The sequence below is a fragment of the Canis lupus genome, chromosome 5, assembly GCF_011100685.1.
Source record: "Canis lupus familiaris isolate Mischka breed German Shepherd chromosome 5, alternate assembly UU_Cfam_GSD_1.0, whole genome shotgun sequence".
NCBI lineage: Eukaryota > Metazoa > Chordata > Mammalia > Carnivora > Canidae > Canis > Canis lupus.
Window position 1 is genome coordinate 65,877,285 of NC_049226.1, and position 24,874 is coordinate 65,902,158.

The 24,874-nt window shown below is 46.1% G+C and overlaps 1 protein-coding gene across 4 annotated transcripts in view; it reads left to right on the plus strand.

The window, feature by feature from the left end:
* KLHDC4 (kelch domain containing 4) overlaps window positions 1-24,874 on the plus strand; it is a 57,180-nt gene that overhangs the window by 6,311 nt on the left and 25,995 nt on the right. For 2 of the 4 annotated variants that reach the window (XM_038538091.1, XM_038538090.1), the window contains exons 3-5: window positions 137-215; window positions 932-1,030; window positions 12,097-12,233. In XM_038538091.1, the coding sequence (XP_038394019.1) occupies window positions 137-215; window positions 932-1,030; window positions 12,097-12,233 (315 nt within the window). The remainder of the gene's footprint in view (window positions 1-136; window positions 216-931; window positions 1,031-12,096; window positions 12,234-24,874) is intronic. The other 2 variants (XM_038538093.1, XM_038538092.1) reach the window with 2 other exon arrangements.

Genomic DNA, 24,874 nt, shown 5'->3' on the forward strand with positions numbered 1-24,874 from the left:
CTGTTCCCAGTGCCAGGTTTCCCTTTCACAGAAGTTTGGGGATATGATACAGCACCCTGGTGGAAGGGAGGCCGGCTCTCAGCTGGGCATTACATGGCTGGATTGCATGTTGAATTGCTGCTTCTGTCTCTTGTAGGTTACATGCCTCACTCTCTGCTCATCCTGAGAAAGATGAGTTAATCCTTTTCGGAGGTGAATATTTCAATGGCCAAAAAGTAAAGTATATATTTTTTTCTTTTCCCTTCAAATTTCCATGGGTCTCATTTTGAGTAAAATTAGTTTAAAGCAGTGATAACAAATATGCATTGGACCACCTCCTGAGCTTTCAGACTGGTATCCCACTTAGTCCTTGAGAAGTCACCAGGATCCTTTAGTGACCTTAAGGGTCACTCTTAATGCTTGCTTGAGATTGACCAGCATGTTGCTCATTTATGTTGATTGTTCATGCTCATGATAGGTTTCGAAGTTGTTTTGAATCAGGTCAGAAAGTGCTGATAAATTGTAGAGCTAATTTTCATTTTTGAGCAGGCTAGAAAGACTTGTATTTCAGAATTATGTATGAAACAGTTATAAAAGCATGAGTTCACCTTCCCTCCATGCTCAAGATCCCTGTGAATTTGACTTCATGTGTTTGTCTTCCACTCTGAGTTTTCATGCATTTAAAAACCAGGCTTGACTTTGAGCAATGATTTGCAGAGCAGCAAAGGCCTTGGTATCTTAGGTGCTAATAGGTATGGCGGGCAGGTAGCTTTTTTTATCTCAAAGGATCCAAGGGGCCCAGCCGCAGGCTTCTGGCATGGGTATATGTGGCTTTAGGAAACCTGTTTCCTGGGGAAAGCTATTTCCCAAGTGATTGAGATCCCGCTTCCCACTTATTGTCACCTGCGTGGAGGTGTCATTCATGACATAAAGTCCCTCTTCCTTTTTGCAGACATTTGTATATAATGAACTGTACGTTTACAATATCAAGAAGGACACCTGGACCAAAGTAGAGATCCCCAACCCACCTCCAAGGCGCTGTGCTCATCAGGTATGTGTCAGTGTTGACCACCCCCTCTTCTCCTGTGAGGGTTCTATTAGCTGCTTGTGGAGTTTGTAGACAAGAGGTGGCCTAGTACAGAAGGTGGGGACTTACACGTGGCCACACTTGCTGTCACTGACCTGGATGCAGTGCTAAGCTTCTTGCTCTTAGTATCTTCACTTTGAGACAGGGATGAACACCTTCTCCAGGTGGCCTGAATCCAGGTAAATATACCTCATGTGGTGCCTTGCATGCAGCAACCATACAGCAGAACCCTCCTCTGTAGGGGTGAGAGGCTCCCACAGGCTGCAGACCTGGTGGCTGGAGAGAGGAATTCCTCGGGAGAAACGGAATGTTCAAAGGGGGTTCTTGAGGAACGAAATGGGTCATAACCAGAGATAGTGAAGGGTGAGGACGTCAGCATGTTGTTGACTGGTGTCTGCTCACCCCGGGGAGCTCAGTCAGAGCTGCTACTCCTATCCTGTTCTGTAACTCCACAAAGACGGGCCCTTGGTCTGTCTTGCTCATTATCCTAACCTCTTACTTGGAACGCTGTCAGGGCACAAAAAATAATTTGAATGAGTGATAACTTTTCAGTGTGGAGAAAGAGGATCGTATGAGCCTGCCATGGTGTGAGTAAGGCTTCCCTCCATGGTATGTGGGAGTCCTTTCTCTAATCCTCTGCTCATGGGTAGCCTGCTGATCTGAAATTGGGTCTGAGAGTGGGACCTGTCTGCCTGGACTGCATGAATGTATTGTGCACATAGAGACTTGCAGGCATTTGGATTGCTTCTTTTTTTTTTTTTTTTTTTTTTAAGATTTTATTTATTTACTTATAGAGACACAGAGAGAGAGGCAGAGACACAGGTAGAGGGAGAAGCAGGCTCCACGCAGGGAGCCCAACGTGGGACTTGATCCCGGATCTCCAGGATCACACCCCAGGCTGCAGGCAGCGCTAAACCGCTGCGCCACAGGGGCTGCCCTGGATTGCTTCTTGTAGAAAAGAAGGATGTACTTTCAGGTTTAGCAGTCAGATCTTAGTAAAGCTTGGATTTTAATAAATAATGGATCTTGAGAAGTTTGATCCATTCACCAGAGACTGCCCCAGTTCTTGAGAATGTGTGATCTGTCTTAGGCTTCCAGGCTGAGGACAAGCTTGACCTGTCCCAGCTGTGATCTCTCCATGTACCCAGCCCTTCAGATGCCTCACTGATTCCTGGACCCCAAGAATTGCTCATGTTTCGATGGAGCAGTCCCGCTCTGTGCTCACGTCACGTGATATGGGCTCAGGAACTTCTTTTGAGTTTATTTTCTTAACCGTTTTAATCACAGTCTTTAACTGTGTCCTTGAGGAATTAGTGTCATGATTTTTAAACGCAGTTATTTGGCCAGGGTGCTCAGCAGGCTCTGATTCATATGCATGCCTTAGGAGGACTTTGCTAGTCTGGGACTTAATAATATCTTTGTAGTTAAGGTTGTTGGTTCGCTGTTTTCGCTGAATTTCACAATGAATCAGAGCCACAGGAAACAGAAAATTAATTATAAAGTCTTTTGCCTGAAAGTCTTTACAGCCCAGATTCTATGACATTGAATTCTGAGACCTAAAACCTTCCTTCTTATAGACTGGTTCAGTGTGACATCAGAGGTCATGTTCTATATCTTCTCTTTAACTGGGGCACAGCGGGGTGGAAAGAGGAAGCCTACTTGTACACCGTTCTTTCTTTCCCCCTAGATCCTGGAGTTTTAGGGGGTGAAGTTGATTTTAGTGTGTAATGGGAGAATTGAGATGGCTTTTCTTCAAGAACACAGCACAGTGGGAGAAAGGAAAGGGCTGTGGCGCCTGCTGAGTGTGTGGCCGGATGTGTGGCCGGATGTGTGCAGGCCTCAGCAGCTTGCTCCTCTCTACCCGGTTTCCTGGGAGAGAGGCACATTCACAGGCCTCTGCCTGAACTGTGAGGATGCTGCCACCAGCAGGAGAAGAACTGGAATGAACAACTTTGAGAACTCCAGGATGGATGATGAGGAGGCAATGAGATCATATCTTCTTGATCCCTGGATGGTTTCCCCCAACATAGTAACTAAAATATGAAAAAAAAAATTTCTCTCCTAAAGTAGAAAACAGTTGATGTTTAAAAACATGTCTTCTGTGTTCTTGTCAGCCTAGTGCATTACTGAGCAGTAAATAGTTTCTGGAGACAAGTTAATATATAGGAAGTCTTTATTCGTGAGATACGCAGAATCCCATGATAGTCCATTGGTGCTGTGGAAAGTGTCAGCCTCCAGGACACCTGGGTGGCTCAGCGGTTGAGTGTCTGCCTTTGGCTCAGGGCGTGATCCTGGCATCCTGGGATCGAGTTCCATATCAGGCTCCCGCGTGGAGCCTGCTTTTCCCTCTGTCTGTGTCTCTGCCTCTGTGTCTCTCATGAATAAATAAATCAAATCTTTAAAAAAAAGAAAAGTGTCAGCCCCTGTTTGAATAATGGCTACATCCCGGTCCACCTGAGCAGGGTTAGCATGGGTCCTGCGTTGCTCCCTTAGGAAACACGAGGCATCTTTTACATTTGTGGCACCCTTCTGGGGCTGGGACATGGTGACAAAAAAGACAAATTTGCCTTTCCTGATGAGATCCCGTAGTTTGTATTTTTTCCAGTTCTGATGGCATATGTGTTTTTCGGATTCCACTTACACAATGCTGAAGCTGCTGTCAAATCTGTTCAGAGTCTATTACTTTAGATTCTGATGGGCTTTTTTGGCATTTGGAGGGAGAGTGGGGATCTTAGGGTTTTCCAGATGTGACTTTATTCCAGTTAATGCAACAGCAAGCAGACCCAGGTGCCTGGGAGGCCCATAGCCTCATGGGATAGGCCGGTCTCACCTCACCTCTGGAATGGTAATGGTGCTGCTGTGCCTTGTCCCCTGGTCACTGGGCCCTGCTGTGTCTTCATTAGGTCTGCTTGTTGGTTCAACAGCTACTTTAAAACTGCTATGTGTGTATGCATGAATATATATATATGTTATATATATATTATATATATAATATATATTATATATGTAAATGTATTTATATACTTATATATGTTTTATATATATTTATATATTTTTATATATACTTATATATATTTTATATATTTTTATATTTATATATTTTATATATATATTTTATATACATATATACTTACTTACTGTTTGCATTTTATTGCTTTATTTCCCGAGTATATGAGCCAGTCACTCAGGAGAGGGCCAGGGGTATAAACTCAGAGTAGGGACTCTTCCAGTCTCCAGCCCAGTCACCTTGCTTTCCTGCCCAATCCGGCCAGACCTCTCCTGAGAAGCTACCGGATGATCCCGCCCATGCCTTGATAAATTGAAAAATCCCTATCTTAGGATATCATAGGGGGTCATTTTGTTAGCGCTTATAGACTTCTTTTTAAAAAGTAAACTCTTTAAGATCTCTTTATTGGACCATAACGTATTTTTGTGTTAGGTTTTGAAGTGAATGTGCATTTTATAGATATCTTTTAGCAAATAATTTTTTCTTCTGCAGCAGGATGTTTTAGAGTATTGTGTGTTTAGCCTGAGATCACCTTTAACTGACAGTGACCTTGATAAAGATAAGTTCTTGGAGAAATTCGGCACAGATCCATGACCTGGATTAGATCTCTTTCTTACCACCTTCCTTTCCACTTGCTTAATAGTTACAGAATAGAGAAGTAATTGGAAATTTAACTTGAATGAGACTAAAACTTTTGAGTTGGAGTTGTAAGATCCTATTGCTAATTCCCAAATGAATCACTTCATTCCTTATTCTTTCCATAGCCAAGAAGCTTTCCTTTTTTCATTTTTTTCTTAATTACTTTGATACAGAGCTGTATGTTGTTTTTTACTCACAGATAGTTGGTTAAAAATATTTGGGGCAGGGATCCCTGGGTGGCGCAGCGGTTTAGCGCCTGCCTTCAGCCCAGGGCGCGATCCTGGAGACCTGGGATCGAATCCCACGTCGGGCTCTCGAGGCATGGAGCCTGCTTCTCCCTCTGCCTGTGTCTCTGCCTCTCTCTCTCTCTCTCTGTGTGACTATTATAAATAAATAAAAATTAAAAAAAATATTTGGGGCAGGTGACTTGAAATGACTTGTAAAACATCACCTTATTGAGGGTGTATTTCTACTGTAGTATGACTTTTTTGCCGTGCATTTCAGTACAGGCAAACTAGTTTCCCAGAGAATATACTATTAAAGGTGTTTCAGTTTAAGCAGCATCAATAATGCTACAAAGCAGAGTGCCACCAGAAGTGAAATTCATGTGCTTTCTTTTGCAGAAGGGGGAAAAAGATGAATTTAGTTTACTCTAAAATAATTTTCTTCATCTTTATGGAAGGAAGTAAAGGGAGATTTTCTTTTTTTATAGATTTCCTTAAGAACCTAAAAAAAATAATTTAGCAGGACGTATAGGTGTAACTTATCATAATTCATCTTTGGTACATTCGAAAGACTTCTCTCTGGGGCATTGCTTTGTATTGATGTGAATGGGAGGTAAAGGACCCCTGGGTGTGTCTGATGTTGCTCTGTGAGCAACACACTTGTGGCTTGCCCTTTGCTTGATTTCTTTGACTTGAATTTCCTAATTTTATTGGATGACTGGGGTTGTGTTAGGTGATTAAAATGCCTTCTAATCTTTGAAAAATGGGTCTGGTTTGAAGTTGACAGGAAAGTAATTTGCCTAGTACTTCTCATGTAGTAGTTTAAAAATCATTCTTAAAAGGTGAAAAAAGGTCTGTGTGACTTAAAAATCTCAACACTGGATCCCAAACGGAAGTTGTGTTTAATTCAAGTATTTCTATATAATTTTTCCTATTTTCTTGACATTGGGGTCACTGATTTTTTTTTCTATTTATACATTTATCTAAATGTTTATACATTTTTCTTTTTTAAAAAAATTTCTTTATTGTTTCCTTTCATTTTGGGCTTAATTTGCCTTTTCTAGCTTCTTAAGGTGGAAATGTAGATATTTTATTTATTTATTATTATTATTTTTTAAAGATTCCATCCATGTATTCATGAGAGACAGAGAGAGAGAGAGAGAGAGAGAGAGAGAGAGAGAGAGAGAGGCAGAGACACAGGCAGAGGGAGAAGCAGGCTCCATGCAGGGAGCCCAACATGGGACTTGATCCTGGGTCTCCAGCATGGGGCCCTGGGCTGAAGGCGGCGCTAAACCGCTGAGCCACCCAGGCTGCCCTGATCATTTATTTTAAATCTTCTTTTCTAATACAAGCATTTCAAGCATCTAATACAAACATTTCCCTCTAGACTGTACTTGAGCTGCACCCCACAAATTTTGTTGTATTTTATTATTCAGATTGAAGTGATCTGATTTGCTTGTGGCTGTCTTATTTGACCCATGTGTTACAAGTGTTAGAAGGGTGTTAATTTACAAATATTTGGGGATTTCCTGGGTTTCTTTTTGTTCGTCATTTCTAATGCATGATTTCAGTCCTTTTAAAATTTTCGAGACTTGAGGATGCCTGAGTGGCTCAGCAGTTGGGCATCTGCCTTCTGCTCAGGCCATGATCCTGGGGTCCTGTGACCGAGTCCTGCATCACGCTCCCCGCAGGGAGCCTGTTTCTCCCTCTGCCTGTATCTCAGCCTCTCTCTCTATATGTCTCATGAATAAATACATAAAATCTTAAAAAAATTTTTTTTGTTTTGTTTTTGAGACTAAAGCTGTGGCCTAACATACCTATCTTGGTACGTCTTTGGTGTGTTTTGTAGAACGTAGGGTCTCTAGTAGTTGGGTGTGGGGCACTGATTGGGTCAGGTTGGCAGATAGTGTTCACATCCTCCCTATCCTTGCTGAGTTCATTTCTGTTAATCTCCTGACGTTTACTTTGCTGTTTGCACAGCCACCTCATGTTTCTTAGGATTAGTGTTTACATGGTGTATCTTTTTTCATCCTCTTATGTTCATTTGTGTCTTTATGTTTAAAGTGTGCAACTTTTAGGAACACCACTTGAGTTGGGTCTTGTTTTTTTACAAAGATTTTATTTATTTACTCACGAGAGAGCAAGAGAGAGACAGAGACACAGGCAGAGGGAGAAGCAGGTTCCCTACAGGGAGCCCAATGCGGGACTCAATCCTCAGACCTGGGATCACACCCTGAGCCAAAGGCAGACACTCAATTGCTGAGCCTTCCAGGTTTTCCTAGTCAGGTCTTGTTTTATTATCCAGTGTGACAGTTGTTGCTTTTAATTGGTGTATTTGTCTTATACTTATTCATTCATTCTTAAGTAGGCTCCATGCTGGGCGTGGGGCTTGAACTCATGAGCCTGCGATCGAGACCTGAGCTGAAATCAAGAGTCAGACACTTAAACAACGGAGCTTCCCAGGCCTTTGTCCATTATATATAATGTGATTATACAGAATTCCTGACTGACAGCACTTGAAAGATACTCCGTTTTCTGGCTTACACTGTTCTAGTGAGAATTTACTGGTGATTTTTATCTTTATTCTGTATTTAATGTCTGTTTCCTCCTCTAAGGCTGCTTAAACGATTCTCTCTTTACCTTTGGCATTTTAACATTGGTTTTGAGGTACCATTGTGGTTTTCTGGGAGTCCAGTTAGATGTATGTTAGACGGTCTAATATTGTCCAAAAGGCAATAAATCCTTTTTTTTTCCTTGCAGTCTTTTTCTTTTTTGGCTTCATTTTGGGTAGTTTTTATTGCCTTTCACAGTGGATGTATTGTGAACTTGTGCATTTTTCATTTTATAGATCGTGTTTCTCACGCTAGAGGTTGTTTCATTTTTTTTTTTTTTAAGATTTTATTTACTTATTTATGAGCGACACAGAGAAAGAGGCAGAGACACAGGAAGAGTTGGAGAAGCAGGCTCCCCTGAGGAGCCTGATGCGGGACTCAATCCCAGACCCTGGGATCACGCTCTGAGCCAAAAGCAGACACTCAACCGCTGAGCCACCCAGGAGTCCCAAGTTGTTTAATTTTTGATAGCCATTCCCATGTCTATTTATTATGTTCACATTTTCCTTTAAATCTTTGGGCATATTTGTAAGTGTTCTCAAGTCCTCATATACTAATTCTCTCCTCTCGTTTCTGGGTCTCTTTCTGCTCACTGACCTTTCTTCTTCTAATGGGTCATATTTTCCCCCTAGGAATGTATGATTAGATACTGGTTAGATGCCAAATGGTGCTCCTGCCACTCAGCAGCACCTGGCTAGATTTGTGAATGCTGCCTGTTGATGGTCTGGATTTTTTTCTCATTTATCAATGAATGATGAGATTTGTCCTGGCAGGCATTTTAGTCACCTGCAGATCACCCTTGATTCTTTTGAGGCTTTCCCTCTGGATGGTTTAGCCCTATATGGCCTCTCAGGGTTCTCCACCAAATGCCCTAGGTGTTCAGTAACACTTTTCAGTCTGTCTAGTTGGTACTTGCTGGTCTCCAAGACACTTGTAAGCTTGGGTTGTTGTTAGGCTTTCAGGTTTGCCCTGGCGGGTGTCAGCCCAGCCTCCTGTGGTCTTGCCCTGAAGTTGTGCAGCTCTGTGTTCAAAGGCTCCAGTGGGACCTCTGTGTGGATTTGCAGGGTGCTCTCTCTCTAGTACTCTGCCCTGCAAATTCCAGCAGCCCTCAGCATCCCTGACCTCTGACCTTTGTCTTCTCAGCTCAGCAAGACCCCCCCACCCCCGTTGGGCGCATTTCCCTGCATCAGGGTGCAGAAAGTGCCTCTAGAGTTGAAGGGCTTGTTCTTTTCATTTGCCACCTCTTGGGAGTATGGGCTCACACTTTCTGTTGTCCGATTGTAGCTGCTTCATGGATTCTGTCCAGTGTTCTCCTTGTCGATGGAGGGAGGGCTAGTGAGTGACGGGTTATTCCCTCCTGGTCAGGAGTGCAGGGTTTATACCTGTCTTCTTACAGCTTTAGCCTTCTCAGGACTAGTATGGTAACTTTTTTGTTGGTGTTCAGTCTTTGAAGAGTAGGTTAGATGCAGTTCTGAGGTCACTGACTGTGGACCCACCTTCGTGCAGCCCCCACAGTTCTCACCTCACTGGGCCTGCTGTTGCAATTAAGTGCAGGATGGTATGTGGAACACAAGCTTTGCCTTACAGTCATCTTCTTGCCTGGAGTTTGACTTCATTTTTTAAGAATGACTGAAAAAACTGGAACGCCTACTTGGCATGGTCGGCTAAGTGTCTGACTCTTGGTTTTGGCTCTTGTCATGATCTCAGGGATGATGGGATCGAGCTCCACAATGGGCTCTGCTCAGCAGGCTGTCTGCTTAGGGTTTTTTTTCCCTCTGCCGCATGCTCATGCACACTTTCTCAAATAGATCTTGGGGAAAAAAAAAAAAGACTGAAAAACTGATTATGTAAGTAATAAATATTCGTTATGAAAAAATGAAAAGAATTAAAAGGAAAGTAAGTCCATTGTCTTTTCTAGAACTACTGATTTGTATTTTTGCATCTCTGTCTAAACATGTAATCCCTATTTCTGCACAGTTGTATTTCATGTTAGTTGGATTACACACTGGTACATACACATGTACTATGTGTGCATGTATAACACTTAGCCTTCCATAATGTAGTATCTCAGAATGCCATTGTGTTGCATGGCATGAATGTACCACTTCACTGAACTCAGAAAATTGTTAGATATCAGCCTCAGCTAATCATCCCATCTGCTTTAATGATTTGAAACCATCAGTGTCTTCCCCATAGATGGACTGGTGTTATAGAGTGATGGGAGACTGGCTTGTCTCTGTAGGTAGTCATTTGTGCTGAGACGGTGCATATGAAACTGACTATAAATGGGAGTGGATGGGGCCCCTGCCACCCTAACTATGCCACCAGGACCCCTCAGTTTAGTCTAGGGCAGGAGTGGCATCAGTGACAGAGCCATAGTTCTGCAGCATTCATAGGCGCCAGGCAGGGGTAAGGACATGCATTGTGACAGGAGCTCTGGGGTACTCTGCGGGTACCCTGGGAAAGAGCCTCCTGGGACCCACTGCCCGACCCACTCAGTACACATTTTCTCGGGATTTTGTGAGGGCCCAATGGCCCTGACCTAGTTCCCCTACCCCAGCCACTCCACCTGCTTGCATGGCAACCACTTCTGATCTCCTGGGCAAGAGGGCCCTTCTGCTTTTCCTGTCTCCCACCCCTTTTGCGTAAAGTACATGCTTGTGTGGCTCCTTCATTGCTGGGTACCCATAGCTGGTGATCCCAGGTAGACTGGCCTGGCATCTGCTCTGTGCTTGCTGTGATCTGGGTGAGCATCACAGCCTGGGTTTGCAGGGGGCTTGCACAAATCATTTCTGTGAAATCTGTCCCTTCAGACACATAGTTTACAGATAAGCTCACCTCACTGTAAAACCGTCAAATCACAAATGACCTTGAAATCATGCTGCCTACCAGGTGGTGTGTCATCGAACAATATATCCAGTCATCAGGACTCTTACTGGGCAGCCAGTGGGATGCGTGGCTCTGATGGGTTCAGGTGGTCGTGGGTGCTTCCCATGTAGCCTTCAGCAAAATTACAAGAGAGGCCAGTCTTTCCGAAATGAGGTGTGGGCGCGGGATCTGAGTGTCCTCAGGGAGAAGGGGCGCAGGTTCTGGGCAGGGGTCTCCAGTTTCACTTTTGCCACCTTTTAGTCTACGCTTAAGCTTTTGTTTGGAGATGAGTTTACTCCACCAAAGTGTCCAACCCAAAGCTCCAAAGCCCTGGACCAGACTGTCTAGAAATTGCCTTTAAAATCCTCCAAATTGGGATCTCTGGGTGGCTCAGCAGTTTAGCGCCTGCCTTTGGCCCAGGGCGTGATCCTGGAGTCCCCGGATCGAGTCCCACGTCAGGCTCCCTGCATGGAGCCTGCTTCTCCCTCTGCCTATGTCTCTGCCTCTCTCTGTGTGTGTGTCTCTCATGAATAAATAAATAAAATCTTTTAAAAACCAAAATTCTCCAAATCGATGTTTCTTGTATTTGCATCTGTATGGGTCGTTTTATACAGAGTAGCAGTCACTCTTATTTTGTCTATCTAAAATATATTCCCGTACACGAGACTTTCTCTTTTCTATGAAGGCGTTTTTAATCATATGCTTTGACTTTCTTCCCTCTTGTGGGGAACCTAGCACAGTGATTCCCATTCTAGCATCCGGAGCATTGCCCTTACCCCCTGGAGACCATTTCCAGTGGTTGAAGGAGAACTCCACTGCATGGTCACTATAGGCACCCCAGGTGGCCTGACCAAAGTTGTGTGTTTCATGCTTGTATTTCTGGGGTTCTGGGTACTCTTGCTTCATTCTCATTGAGGTGGTAACCAGGGCATGTGAAGTGAAGTGAGCCCGAGTTCCTGTCCTCACTTGCCTCCATCCTCAGCTGGGTGCATTGGCGTATGAGATGTGCCTGGGGACCATTGTTCTCTGAAAGCTTTGATACTCTGCTGAGCCTAGTCATACTTTGAAATATGCCCATGTCAGTCTTAAAAGCCTGATGTTGCATGTGCCTGGTCAGCCTGGCCCCTGTGCTGTTTTGTTCTGTCCTGTCCCCATGGATGTGGGACTGCCAGAGACTCCAGGGTGTGTGGCCCCAAGGGTGCTGTTTTCACTGCTTTTGCTTGCCTTTGCTGTTGTGCTTAAATCTTTTAAAGATAAATGTTATATAAGCATTGCATATTACACGCACGTTTTGTTAGTGAGGTTTTAGGTGTGCTGTGCCAAACAACTAGGGAAGGGATTAATGCAAGCAGGCAAACAGCTGTATTATAAATATTTAATAAAAAGAAAATACTTTGTCAGTTTGTGTTAGATCTAATGTGAGCTTTTGATACCACTGTGTCCATTTTAACAGGATCTGAGTTGTCTAAATCTATTTTGCAACTTAGGAATACCTGGATGTGTAGTAGGTGTTTGATTTGCAGGATTTTTGAGGAATCTTCTCCTCAGACACAGGGGTAGGTGATCACTGAGTGTGAGCGCCGGCTGCAGCCACCATGGGAGGTGGTCTGGTGGATCTTGTGGGTGTGGAGCTGGCTGAGAGTTGCATGGTTGCTCTGACCTGTCCCTTTCTTCTCACAGGCTGTGGTGGTGCCTCAAGGTGGAGGACAGCTGTGGGTCTTTGGAGGAGAGTTTGCTTCTCCTGATGGAGAGCAATTCTACCATTACAAGGATCTCTGGGTGCTGCATTTGGCCACCAAGACCTGGGAGCAAGTAAGGTAAGGTGCTAGGTAATGAGACTCACCTCGGTGCTTGGCTCCTGTCCTGTGCCAGCATTCTGCATGCACAGTGATGCAGTCCTAGCTGTTTGAATTTCAGGGCCCCATGGAGCACAAATGCAGGGCCTTGAGTGACCATTCTTGCTGGTCACTGAAGTCAGGGAAGAGCTCAACTTTTTCTCTAGACCCTTCAAGGAGAAGCCGGCCTGGCAATAGCTACCTGACCACCTGACTTTGTCGAAGGCATTGCCTGGCTTGCTGGGAGCAGCACAGTATCCCTGCCTGTTTTCCCATCCAACCTCATCACCTGCATGGAGCATCTGGAGTGCAGTTCTCCTCCCGGGCCTCTGTGTATCCCCTGGGAGGTGGCTCTGGGTTTCAACTTGCTGGCAATGGACCCTTGGTATTTACCACCAGGGAGTGCTCTCGCTAGGTCTAATTGACATAGAAAACAGGGCTGGTAAGAGGGGTTGGGGTGGGGAAAGCTTTTATGTTTCTCTTCAGTAAACCAGGCTCAGCCATTGTTGGTACTTGATTTCTGACTGTCGATAACATTGATAAAGTGTGTGTCACATCCATACTGTACATTCACCGCCAGTCAGAGCTGCATGTCACAAGAATGACCGTTGAATAACAGGTAGAAAGTAGTGTTAGTTGGCTTTATTCTTCAGGGGTCACATGCCCTGGGGCAGGGGCTGTGCACACCATGATCCCTGTGTACTGTCTCTGCTGTCAAAGCAGCATACCAGAGCTTCGTCATCTGCTGGAGCAAGGGCTGGATTGGAGAGTTCAGTCATGGTGCAGAACCCTTCTTGGGTCCTAGGACTTCCATCAGAAGGGACGTCACACCTTGGAGGCTTGTTTAATGATGAGCCTTTTAGGAGACGACTGATGCCAGGCTGTCGAGGCCAGATCCGATCAGTTCTGGGCCTGGGGTGTTTGCACCTTCGAGTCTGCCGTGTGTGTGGACGGTGTCTGTAGCCCCCAGGCTCAGCGAGGCCACTGGAGGAAGACTTGACAGTGTCTTACTGAAGTGGCAACCAGGGAGCCTTAGTGTGCGCTTCAGAGTACTGACTTTATTTCCCTTTCTCTTACTTGCCTTGGTAAAGGTTCATTGTCTTGGTAGGTACAGCAATCCAATTATTTTCATGTTAAAAATTGATTTTGTTATGCACACATTAAAACTTGGTCATTCATCCTCAATTTAAAAAGTATTTGGGCCCAGAGCACGCCAGCTTTGTTGTTCCTATTGGTTTGCTTCAGTTTTTTTTAAAAACCCAGTTGTTATTTGCTGCTTGCCCATTTTTGGGGAAGTGATTCAACTTATTTTTATGTCAGTTTTTATGTAATTTCTGTGAGTTTGAGTAGCTTTTTGTCCATAATTCACAGATGGATGAGAGACCGTGCATGGCTCCATGAGAGAGTACTGCCCTCTGACGATGGCTCAGTGGGGCCTGGTGCTCATGGCAGCTACAGGAATGTCCTGAGCTGCTTTGTGGTATGCACATTTTCTCATGGCCTTCAGACCTTCCTGATACTGTAGCATGTAACACAGAAGCAGGGGTTACTGGGAACACATGGCCACTCAAGGATGTGTCCTTTGAGAGGCTTGCTGTGGCTGCTGTCTCCCAGCCAGCCAGGGCTGCCACCCTCACCTCGGTGTGACCTGGGGCGGTTGGCTTCGCCACGCATGCATGATGTCCACACTTCCCATTCTGAATTGGAAATGGTCCCTCGACACTTCAATGCTTCTTGTAATTATGACTCGAGAGTTTTTTTTTTTTTTAAGATTATTTATTTATTTATTCATGAAAGACACACACACAGAGAGAGAGGCAAAGACACAGGCAGAGGGAGAAGCAGGCTGCACGCAGGGAGCCCGACGTGGGACTCAATCCCAGGTCTTCAGGATCATGCCCTGGGCCGAAGGCAGGCGCCAAACCACTGAGCCACCTGGGCTGCCCTGACTCGAGAGTTTTTGGAAAAAGTTTGTTAAAAGCTACCAGGAAACTGCACAGTGAGTCTCCTTGGTGTTCTTGAGCCTCTGCATTAGTCTGGACAGTGTGGCAGGGCTGGAAAAGAAGCAGGTACTTTGCTTTTCTTTGTATCTGAGTTGTTTTTCCAGCCTGCCTTCTGGGTGAGGACCCCGGTTCTGGTGGGTGAGCTGGAGAGAGCTTGGTAGAGCCCAGCAGAGCTGCACTGTAAGCTGTCCATGGGGCCACGTGGGAGTGTCCACCCAACTAGAATGTGCAACCTGGGCGTTGGGAGATGGAGGGTTCTGTCCCTGGCTCTGCCTCTGATTTTGTTTGCCAGGAGATTATAGATGACCAGGTGTGTCTTGCTGCTTCACTTGTTGTTAGGAGGTGTCTTCTGTCTCCAGCTTGCTGATGGGAAGCAGAAAGTTGTAAGTGGTGTTCAGGAGACCTTATCTGATGACAGATATCCACTTCCATGTCTCTGTGGTCTCCTACCCTCTGTCAGCCTTGGGCACTGAGCTCCAGCTGCCCTCAAATGCTTAGTGCCCTGACCGTTCCCAGGCTGCAGCTTTCCGCCTGCCCCACCTGCCTCAGAGGTGGTCCTGAGACCATGGAGGGAACTGCCGCCCCCTCTCACACTGTTCCAGCTTCCCACAGCCCTCTAGGCAGGGCAAAATGGGTAGATGTGCAAAGAGGTTTCTCTCTGCCCCAGAAGCCACGAGTGCTGACACATGTGACCTCATGACATGGCGCCACAAGGAAAGTGGAGAACAGAGACTGGCGGGGAAAAGGAAGCATGAGTGCATGTTCACATGGAGACTGTAGAGGAGTGAGCAGCACACGGCTTGGTGGAGACCATGCGGGGGCCATAGCAGACCAGCTGCAGAATAAGGTGGCACCATTTGGGGCAGTGAGGGGGGAGAACAGGACATCCCCTGGCCAGGATGTCCATAGCATCCATCATTCCAGCAGAATTTTACATGTGCCTACACCTCAGCCCCCAGTGTGCTTTTAGGAACATACCCTAAAGAAACACACTCTCTCATTTCATTCAAAGATATATACCCAAAAACAATGAAGCAGAATAGTACATGCCTGAAAAAAGAGCCCAGGGTGTGTACATGCGTGTGTGCTTGCTGAGTGGGCCAGAGACCCCGGCTGTGCATGGGGAGGGGCCTGCATTGTTCCCAGGTGTTCTGCTTCACTCCCCTTTGCCTGCACCTGTTGTAGATCACTCCATTTTCATCCCTGCAACCTTAGGGTGTATTCCGAGAGCTGGAGGGTTTTCCTCATTGAATTAATTTTTTTTAAAGATTTTATTTATTTATTCATTATTCATAGAGAGAGAGAGAGAGAGAGAGAGAGGCAGAGACACAGGCAGAGGGGGAAGCAGGCTCCATGCAGAGAGCCTGACGCGGGACTCCATCCAGGGTCTCCAGGATCACGCCCTGGGCTGTAGGCGGCGCTAAACCGCTACGCCACCAGGGCTGGCCCTCCTCATTGACTTAAAACGTTTCTTTGCTGTGTATTTTTTTCATGAGTTCCAGAATCAGGTTTTCAGTTGTATTTTTTAGAATTCAAATGAGATTTTGATGGAGTTGCTTTTATTTATAGATGGCACTTTGGGAGAGTTGACATCTTTCTGATCCTATCTTCCAGATCAGGAACATTGTACTTTTCTCCAGTTAGGTTTATGTCTGACTCTTCAGTAAAATTTGCAGCCTCCTAGAAGGAGAATTGCAGAGTCAAAGGGCACATGTGTTTCCGCCCCTCCCACCTCGTGTCTGTTCCCCCAGAGACTCCACCTGGCACTCCCTCCTTGCTGTGAGGGGGTCTGTCCCCACCACTGTGCCGGTGCTCAGTGTTCTTGTTTGCTGGGCATACACCTCCCTTCTCGGTGTAGCAGCTCCTAGACAGTGGGGTGGGACCCTGTGGAATTAGTAGTTTCCTGTCCTTATTTGCACTTTGGAAGGGTTCCCTAGAGAATGGTTGTGGTGTCCCAGCAGGAGTTGGTGTGGTAGTGGCTGGGAGACCTGTCAGCCTGGGGCCACCGCCTACCACTGAGATAGCATCTCTGTTCATTCTAGGAACTTTTTGCACCGAGTAGCACCAAAGGAGCTTTATATACACACCTCCCTGGCCGCCTCACCCCAGTATGTTAAGTCTGGTTCAGAGCAGGTTTAAAATCTGTATTTTATTTAAGCCCTTCCCACCCCACTCAGTGTTCCTGGCTGCAGGCCACAGTTACTAATCCTTTGGCTTTGGTGACTAGTGGGTCTTGTGCTTATTTTGAGCCTTGTTCACTGACATGACAGTGGAAAATGCCTGCTGCCCTTTCAGAAGGAAAAAAACTCATGTAAAATGCCTTATATCCTAAACCAGGAACACAGCGCAGCTAGTGCTTCTGTAATGTTGCAGACTGAAAGCATCTCCTCCCCCTCTCCCCCCCACCCCCCGCCCCAACCCCACACCTGTTTGCACTGCCTCCCAGCAAGGCTGTGTATACCTGCTTACCTCAGCCTCTGTAACCAGGAATGTGGGGGCAGACTCACAAGGAAGGCCTGCCTGCTGAGTTCAGGGTAGGCCACAGCGCTGCTCCTCAGAATGAGACTGGGTTTGAGCCCTAGCGTGGTAGCTGCTGTGCACAGGGGACGGCTGCTGGCACTGTGGCCTCCATGATCTTGTCTTCTTGTCTCAGAGTAGAGAGATTTCATTCAGAGTGCAGACTGGGTTTACTGTGTCTGGGAAAGTCGCTAAGTCCAGAAGAACCCACATCCTTTGGAAGATATAGGCAGAACCCTCAATGAACTTGAATGCTTTTTGGCCCGGCACACTGAATTTGATTCTCCGTAAATGTCTCTCGCTCCCATGAGGGCTAGTTTTACAGCTGAGGAGACCCCTAGAGAGAGGTCAGGGCCAGTATAGTAGTATTTGATTGGCATCTGAAATATAGTCACTTGGCTTTCAAACAGGTTTTTCTTGTGGGAGGGCAGGATGGATTACCTCTGGGTCGCTGGTGACTTCTGATTTATCTGATACAGCAGGTATGTCCCGCCCATCCTTGAATGTTGGGCTGGTCTGAAGAAACTGCGTTTTGGGGAAATGATTTCAGGTCACCAGCAGGTAGAGGCAGGGCCTGTGTTGGGTATTCAGGGAAGAGCTGCTACTCTGAGGTCTGAAGTCAGGTCACTGAAAGGAGCACCTTGATGGACCATTGCCAGCATGTTCCCTTGTTTCACAGCCGTGTGGATGTGACAAGGACCAGGTGCAGCCTCTGGGCCTTGCCTAGCTCCCGGGCCTGCTAGAAGCACCTCTGGGGCCACCATCTACTTGAAGGATGGCCTCACCACGTGGTGCTGACAGCTCCAAAGGGACCAAATGCCAGTTTGGTTTTTTAAAAAGTAGACTCTGATGAATTTTCATCGTCCTGTGCAGCTTGATGAGTTTTACAAAAGCAAACGCCTATGTGCTCAGATCCAGAAAAGACCGTATCACTATGCTTCAAGCCCCTGTGAGTCCCCTTGCAGTCACCCCCTCTCACCTACCCCAAGTGCAGGTTAGCTTGATATTGAACTCCTTTAAACGGACTCTTGCTTCTCCCAGTTGTTTTCACTGAGCATTGTTTTCATGAGCTTTGTTTCTGTTGCCTCTGATAATAGTTTGCTCATTTTGGGGCTACATGATATTCTCCTAGGGAAATAGGACACTGTATCTGGTGGTTTGCAGATGTTGAAAAGTCACCAGTTTCAGGTTATTGCAAGGGGATGGTTCTGTCAACATTCCTGGATGCATTTTATGTTAGCATATGTGTGCATTTCTGTTGAATGTATGTCAAAGTAGAATAAAGCCACAGGGTCAAGAGGTTTGTGCATGTTCAGCTCTGGCATAGCTGGCAAACAGTTTTGCACATTGGTGATGCTGATGCACTCAGCCACCAGCCCTGTGGGGCTGTGCTCCATCTCTGGCTGTGCTTCTTGTAGCACATTTAACACCAGGTGGACATTAGTGGTCTTGTCTCATCTTCACTTACTCACATTCTCATTTCTAGCAACAGATGTTGACTTGACATAATATCAATTTAAAATAAGAGGAAATATTGTAGGGTTGCTGACATTAAGAAGGCCAAAGCTTAGGTGTCCACGTTGGTTGGCTATCTCACAGTGGGTGTGTATGAGCAGCTTTAACAAATATTTTGAGATTTCCTTCAGTCTCTGTCTTCACTGGGGGATGCCTGCACAACTGCTCCGCTCTTGGACAGAGTTGTCTTCCTCTTCTCATAAGATTGAGGATCCCATCTTGGGACCCCACCCTTAGGACCTCATCCAGCCCTCATCACTTTCCAGAGGTCGCACCACTAAATCATCGCATCAGGGGTTAGGGTTCAACATAGGAATTGGGGGATGTAGTCGACACAAACATTCAGCCCATGACAGGTAGCATGTGGTGTTTGCAAAGATCTGTCCTTGGACAAAGATCAGTGTATCCATGAGGGTCTAATCAGGTAAGCATGAGGGAACTGGGTCACACCTGTGGAGGACAAGCCAAACCAGTGAGGATAGCAGGCGAGATATTTGGAGACAGCAAGAGGCCACAGCACACTGCCAGGGTGTGACACAGGGGAAGTTGTGGAGCTGGAGGGTGCTGTGGGGGACACCATGGGGGCAGAAGCACGCCCTGGCGCCTCCCCTTCTTTCCCATACCCCATTTCCCACTGGCACTGCCTGTGCCATTGGGACTTCTCTGTGACAGTGAGCAGATCAGGGGCCCATGGGAGGAGAATGGCCCTCAGGCTCTCTCGTCCCTTGCTCCACCGTGGTGGGCCCACCCCACTAGTTCGGGTGGCCTGTTGGTTCAGGTCGATCTGCCATACTCAAGAGCCAGCATTCCTGGAGGCCAACCCTGCCTTCCTCTGGCCCATGTGGAAGACATGCAACTAGACAAGGGAACAGAGAGGTGAGCACCCTTTTTCCATTTATTTCTGAACCTGGGCCACCCCAGATTTTACCTGTGACTCAAAGATCCAGACAGAGGGAGGCCAGGCTATTTACAGAGATCACATTTTCAGATTTTCGCATGCCAGGAAATCACGCTTTTCACAGAATTGTGCCGCCATCACTGCCGACACATTGAGCATTTCCATTACCACTCCCTACTTCCCTGCTTCCTCCTGGTCGTCTCTAATCTGCTTTCTGTCTAAGGATCCCCCGCTTCTAGGTATTTCATACAAGTACAGTCCTGCAGCATTTGTTCTTTTGTGGCTGACTTTCACTTCACATAATTTTTTAAGGTCCAGTCTATATCAGTATTTAGTGCTTTTTTATGGCCAAATAATATTCCATCATATGGATGGGCCACATTTTGTTTATCTATTCATTCCTTGATGGACGTTTGGGCTGTTTGCACTGCTCCATCTTGCAAGAAATGCTGCCAAGAACTTTTGTGTACAACTAATACATTTTTATGTGCATCAGAGTACTTAGTAGATGAGCAATAACAAATGGTTGAATGAAAAAATACACAGAAGTGTGTGTGTGTGTGTGTGTGTGTGTGAACAGTTTTGTTTTGAGAAAGGAACGAACATTTGGTCCTCAGTGAAACCTGTATATAAATGCTGCATCTGAGAAAAATGGGCACCCTAGGAAAGAACCATCGCACAGGGAGTCAGAATTCTTGACTGATTGGTTGTGAGGACCATGCCTTGTAATTTTAAAGTGTATGAATTTTGGGACCTGAAATGCACATAGAAGTGGACACACGTGTTCCTTGGTCTCTGGGTTCTGCAGTGAGCCAGTGGATGTGGTCTGAGTGTTCTTGGGCTTCCCTTACAGCTGTGTGTGGAGCCCAGCCCCTGGGGAAGTAGGAGCAGGAGTGGGTGTAGACCCTTGCTCCTTCCCTGCTGACTGACCATCACTCTCGATGTGATTGGGCGAGCAGGGGGCTCCAGCACACAGAGGGTGTGAGACTTCAAAACTGTCGTTAGGGTAAGTGGTCAGGCTTAGTGATGCATACATTTCTTTAGTGTTCAGTCCTGTGACTTCATTTGGGGTGGTTTAGTGTCTTAATCAGTGGTTTCACATGAGTTCCGGGGCAGACTGTCTCCTTTTAGTTCTGACTCTGCCATTGACCAGCCTAGTGTGTTTCTTGACTTCTAGGTCTTGATGTTCTCATCTGTAAAATGGGATTACAGATAGTATCTGCCCATCTGGTCGTTGTTAGGAATGAAAGCCCATAAAAGGAGCATGCCTAGCATAAGATAAATATGCCACAAATAGTAGTTTTATCAGTAATAGTAATCGTTAAAATAAAAACAAAACAAGGATATGGTCTGTTAGGCTGCCTGGGTTCTAGAGACTGCTACTGATTATTCTGTACAATGTGATTGAGTATATTACACTTACTAAGCCCAGAATTTGTTGATCTTTGGAAAAGTGGGACCAAATTCCAAAGGTACATTGTTTGAAATGAAAAGGGAGATGCTTTTGTACAGGTTTCCTGCTCAGGCCATGTTGTAACCATTCTTGGAGGAGGGACCTTTCCTGTTCTGAGGATGAGCTGCTAGACTCAGTTCCCTGTTGGCTCTACCTGTGTGACCTTGAGTCTCAGGGATTATGAGAGAAGTGGGTCCTTTGCTCACCAGATGTCTTGGGCCTGCCTGGTATGGTAGGGTACTATAGTGTAAGGTGTAAACTTTAAAATAATTGAGGGAATCATTTGTGTACCAAGTGCTTACCACTGTTTGTGCCCTAAGCCATGGGCTTAGTTGGTGTTTGTATGTTTCCTGTTAAATGTCAGTGCTGTGGCCAGTAGAAGGGTCCAGGTGATACTGAGTGACAGCTAGCCCTGTTGGAATGCCAGTCTGCACATGGCTCAGAAGCACTTAAAAGCACTCACTCCCACAACATTACACATGTATTTTTGTGCCACATATAGATCTGGCTGAGTAGGACTTGTTAATTTTCTAAGACTCCATATTTAGGAGTGACGGCAATTGAAAAGTGCCTGTTGGAGATTCAGATATAAACAGGCTTTTTGGGTTGGCTTTGTTTTTCTAAAGGAGTATATAGGGTCTTTTTATAGAAAAATTTCCCTTTTTGGTTACAAAACAGTGATACTTGGCTGCTGCCAGAAAAAGGGAATTGAGCCTTTTGTGCCTGGCTCACTAGAGGACCAAGCACCCCTGGGATTCTTGGACAGGAAGCCGAGCAGCAGTCCTGAACCTGCAGCATCCTGGCTGCTGGTGTCCCTCAGCCATGACAGTGGGCCTTTAGGTTGATACAGCATTTGAACTCTTATGTGTAACTTTTTTTGAAGTAGGATTGGAATCACCATACCAGTTTAGTTATTGAATGAAAACTTGTTCCCCAGGTTGTACTTTTAAAGTATTAGATCAGAAGATTTCTCAAAAGGGGGTTTACTTGTTGCCACCATGCATAGTGGTTTTCTTTTTGTTCAGCCTGTGTCATGTGCAGCTATGCAGTGTGACCCATCTCCTCAGCAGCTGGCACAGAGGGGACAGTGGAGCATGGCCAGCTCTGAGAGCACTCCTGGCACTGTGCAGGCTGGCAGTTGAAGTCAGCACCCACCAACTGCATGAATCTGCCAGTGGTGGTATCATGGTGGACCCAGACCCTCCTTCTGAGCCTTGTTCCTTTGGTATTTTTATCATGAATTTAGACTTAAAAATATGCTTACTAAATTTGTGGGTGATACAAAGCTAGAATGGAGAGCAAATAAATTGGTTGACAAATTCAGCATCCAAAATTACCAAATCCAACAGGATGGAATTGAGGTGGGAGGAGTGTCCCTTGTAGGTTGCATGTAAATACAGGAATAAGAGAGCTGACTATAAAAAGCTGCCCTTGCTAGTAGAAGAGGAGAGTTTTAGTAATTTGTAATCCTGGTTGGCACCAGACATGGTGAGGCTATCCGAAGGCTAATGCTTAAAGTTTGGATGGACAGGATATGGCATCGAAGAACAGGCATCGATTACTTTTGATTAATTTTCTACTGATGAGTGTGGTGGTCATTTTGAGTGACACAATCAGTAGGACATTAATAAACTGAGGGCATTATGGGAGAGAGACCAGGTGATCAAGTATCTGGGGAAAGGTGAGAAGAATGGAATTGGTTCTAGATTATAATAGAGAAAACCCTGGGGGTCCTTACAGGATGAGTGTTACAAGCTGTTAATCTGGAATTTGCCAAGGACGAGACATTGGGCTGTTCAAACTTTTCATTTTGAGATTCTGTGTGTTGATAGTTTTCTTTTTTAAGATTGATTGATTGATTACTTATTTATTTTAGAGAGAGCATGTGAGCACAAGCAGGAGGGGCAGAGGGAGAGGGAGAGAGAATCTCAAGCAGATTCCATGCTGAATGTGGAGTCTGACATGGGCCTCGATCTCACGACCCTGAGATCATGACCTGAGCTGAAATCCACTGCACCACACAAGTACCCATGTCGATTTACTTTTTCAGCATCTGGTTTTGGGGAAGCTCTGTATAATGCACAAAAATAAATTAGGAAGGATGCATTGTGTAAATAAGTGCTGGACGGCATGGTTCAGGTTGTAGCCATCCTTTTGTAGCCTGGAGTTGTTGAGGTCTTTGTGGGAGGTGGACTTGATGACTGAATTCTGTAGGTGGGAGAGCTAGGCCTTGAGAGCCACCAAGACAGCATGCAGGAAGCAGAGACATCTAGAGTTTGGCTCTCATGTAGGAGTTGGGGCTTGTAATCTTTAAGAATCTAGGAAGTGTGCCCAGATATGTCAGCTCTTTTAAAACCAGGTTTTCTTGTTATTGAGTTTTAAGAGTTATTTGTAGATTTTAGTTCTTTTTCAGGTGTGCCTTTGCAAATATTTTCTCTTGTGGCTTTTGATTCTTTTATTATTATCTTCTGCAGAGCAGAAGTTTTAAATTTTAATAAAGTTCAGCTTATCAGTTGTTTTACATTTAGGTCTGTGATCATTTTTGTGAAGGATGTGAGGTCTGTGTAGATTCATTTTTTGATATGTAAATGTCCAGTTCTAGCACCATTTGTTGTAGAGATTATCTTTGCCCCATTTTATTACCTTTGCTCCTTTGCTAAAGATGAGCTGACTGGGAGGAGGGGCAAGATGGCTGAAGAGTAGGGTCCCCAGGTCACCTGTCCCCACCAAATTACCTAGATAACCTTCAAATCATCCTGAAAATCTAGGAATTCAGCCTGAGATTTAAAGAGAGAACAGCTGGAATGCTACAGTGAGAAGAGTTTGCGCTTCTATCAAGGTAGGAAGATGGGGGGGGGGGGGGGGATTAAAGAAACAAAAGACATCCAAGGGGGAGGGGCCCCGCGAGGAGCGGGGCTAAGGCCGGGGCGAGTGCCCCCAGGACAGGAAAACTCCATCCCAGAGAAGCAGGAGCTTCACCAATCTTCCCGGGCAGAAAGGCACTCGCAGGGAGTTAGAGTAGGACCCCAGGAATGACGGGGATGCCCTCAGGCTCCCTGGAACACTAACAGAGCAACTGCACACCGGGGAGAGTGCGCCGAGCTCCCTAAAGGGCTGCAGCGCGCGCACGCACGGCTGGACCCAGGAGCAGCTCTGAGGGGCTCAGGGGGCGGCTCCACAGAGCGGGCTGCGTGCCCCGGGAGCAGCTCGGAGGGGCTCGGGCGGAGGCTGGGCGGAGGCTCCGCGGAGGGGGGCTGCGTGGCCGGGAGCGCGAATCCAACAGCGCAGGCCCGGGAGCACTGGGCGCCGGGACACAGCCCAGGATCCGGCCTCCCCCCAGGACAGGCAGAGGCCGGGAGGGCACAGCACCGCAAGGACGCTCCTGCCCCGAGCTGAGCAGATCAGAGGCCCCGCCCCGGAGCATCCAGGCCTCTGCAGGTTGAGAGCTCTGTAGTTACTGCGGGAGCTGAATCCAGGGCTCCAGAGCTGGCCCCGCCACTGCGGTTGTTCCTCCTGGGGCCTCACGGGGTAAACAACCCCCACTGAGCCCTGCACCAGGCAGGGGGCAGAGCAGCTCCCCCAAGTGCTAACACCTGAAAATCAGCACCACAGGCCCCTCCCCCAGAAGACCAACTAGACGGACAAGTTCCAGGGGACGTCAAGGGACTTAAAGTATGCAGAATAGGAAGATACTCCCCCGTGTTTTGTTTGTTTGTTTTGCTTTTTGATTTGTTTGCTTCCCCCACCCTTTTTTCCTTTCTTTTTCTTTCTCTTTTTCTTCTTTTTTTCTTCCTTTTTTCTTTTTTCTTTTTCTCTTTTCTTTCCTTCTTTCTCTCCTCTCTTTTTCTCCTTTTCCCAATACAACTTGTTTTTGGCCACTCTGCACTGAGCAAAATGACTAGAAGGAAAACCTCACCTCAAAAGAAAGAATCAGAAACAGTCCTCTCTCCCACAGAGTTACAAAATCTGGATTACAATTCAATGTCAGAAAGCCAATTCAGAAGCAGTATTATAAAGCTACTGGTGGCTCTAGAAAAAAGCATAAAGGACTCAAGAGACTTCATGACTGCAGAATTTAGATCTAATCAGGCAGAAGTTAAAAATCAATTGAATGAGATGCAATCCAAACTAGAAGTCCTAACGACGAGGGTTAACGAGGTGGAAGAACGAGTGAGTGACATAGAAGTTGATGGCAAAGAGGGAAACTGAGGAAAAAAGAGACAAACAATTAGAAGAC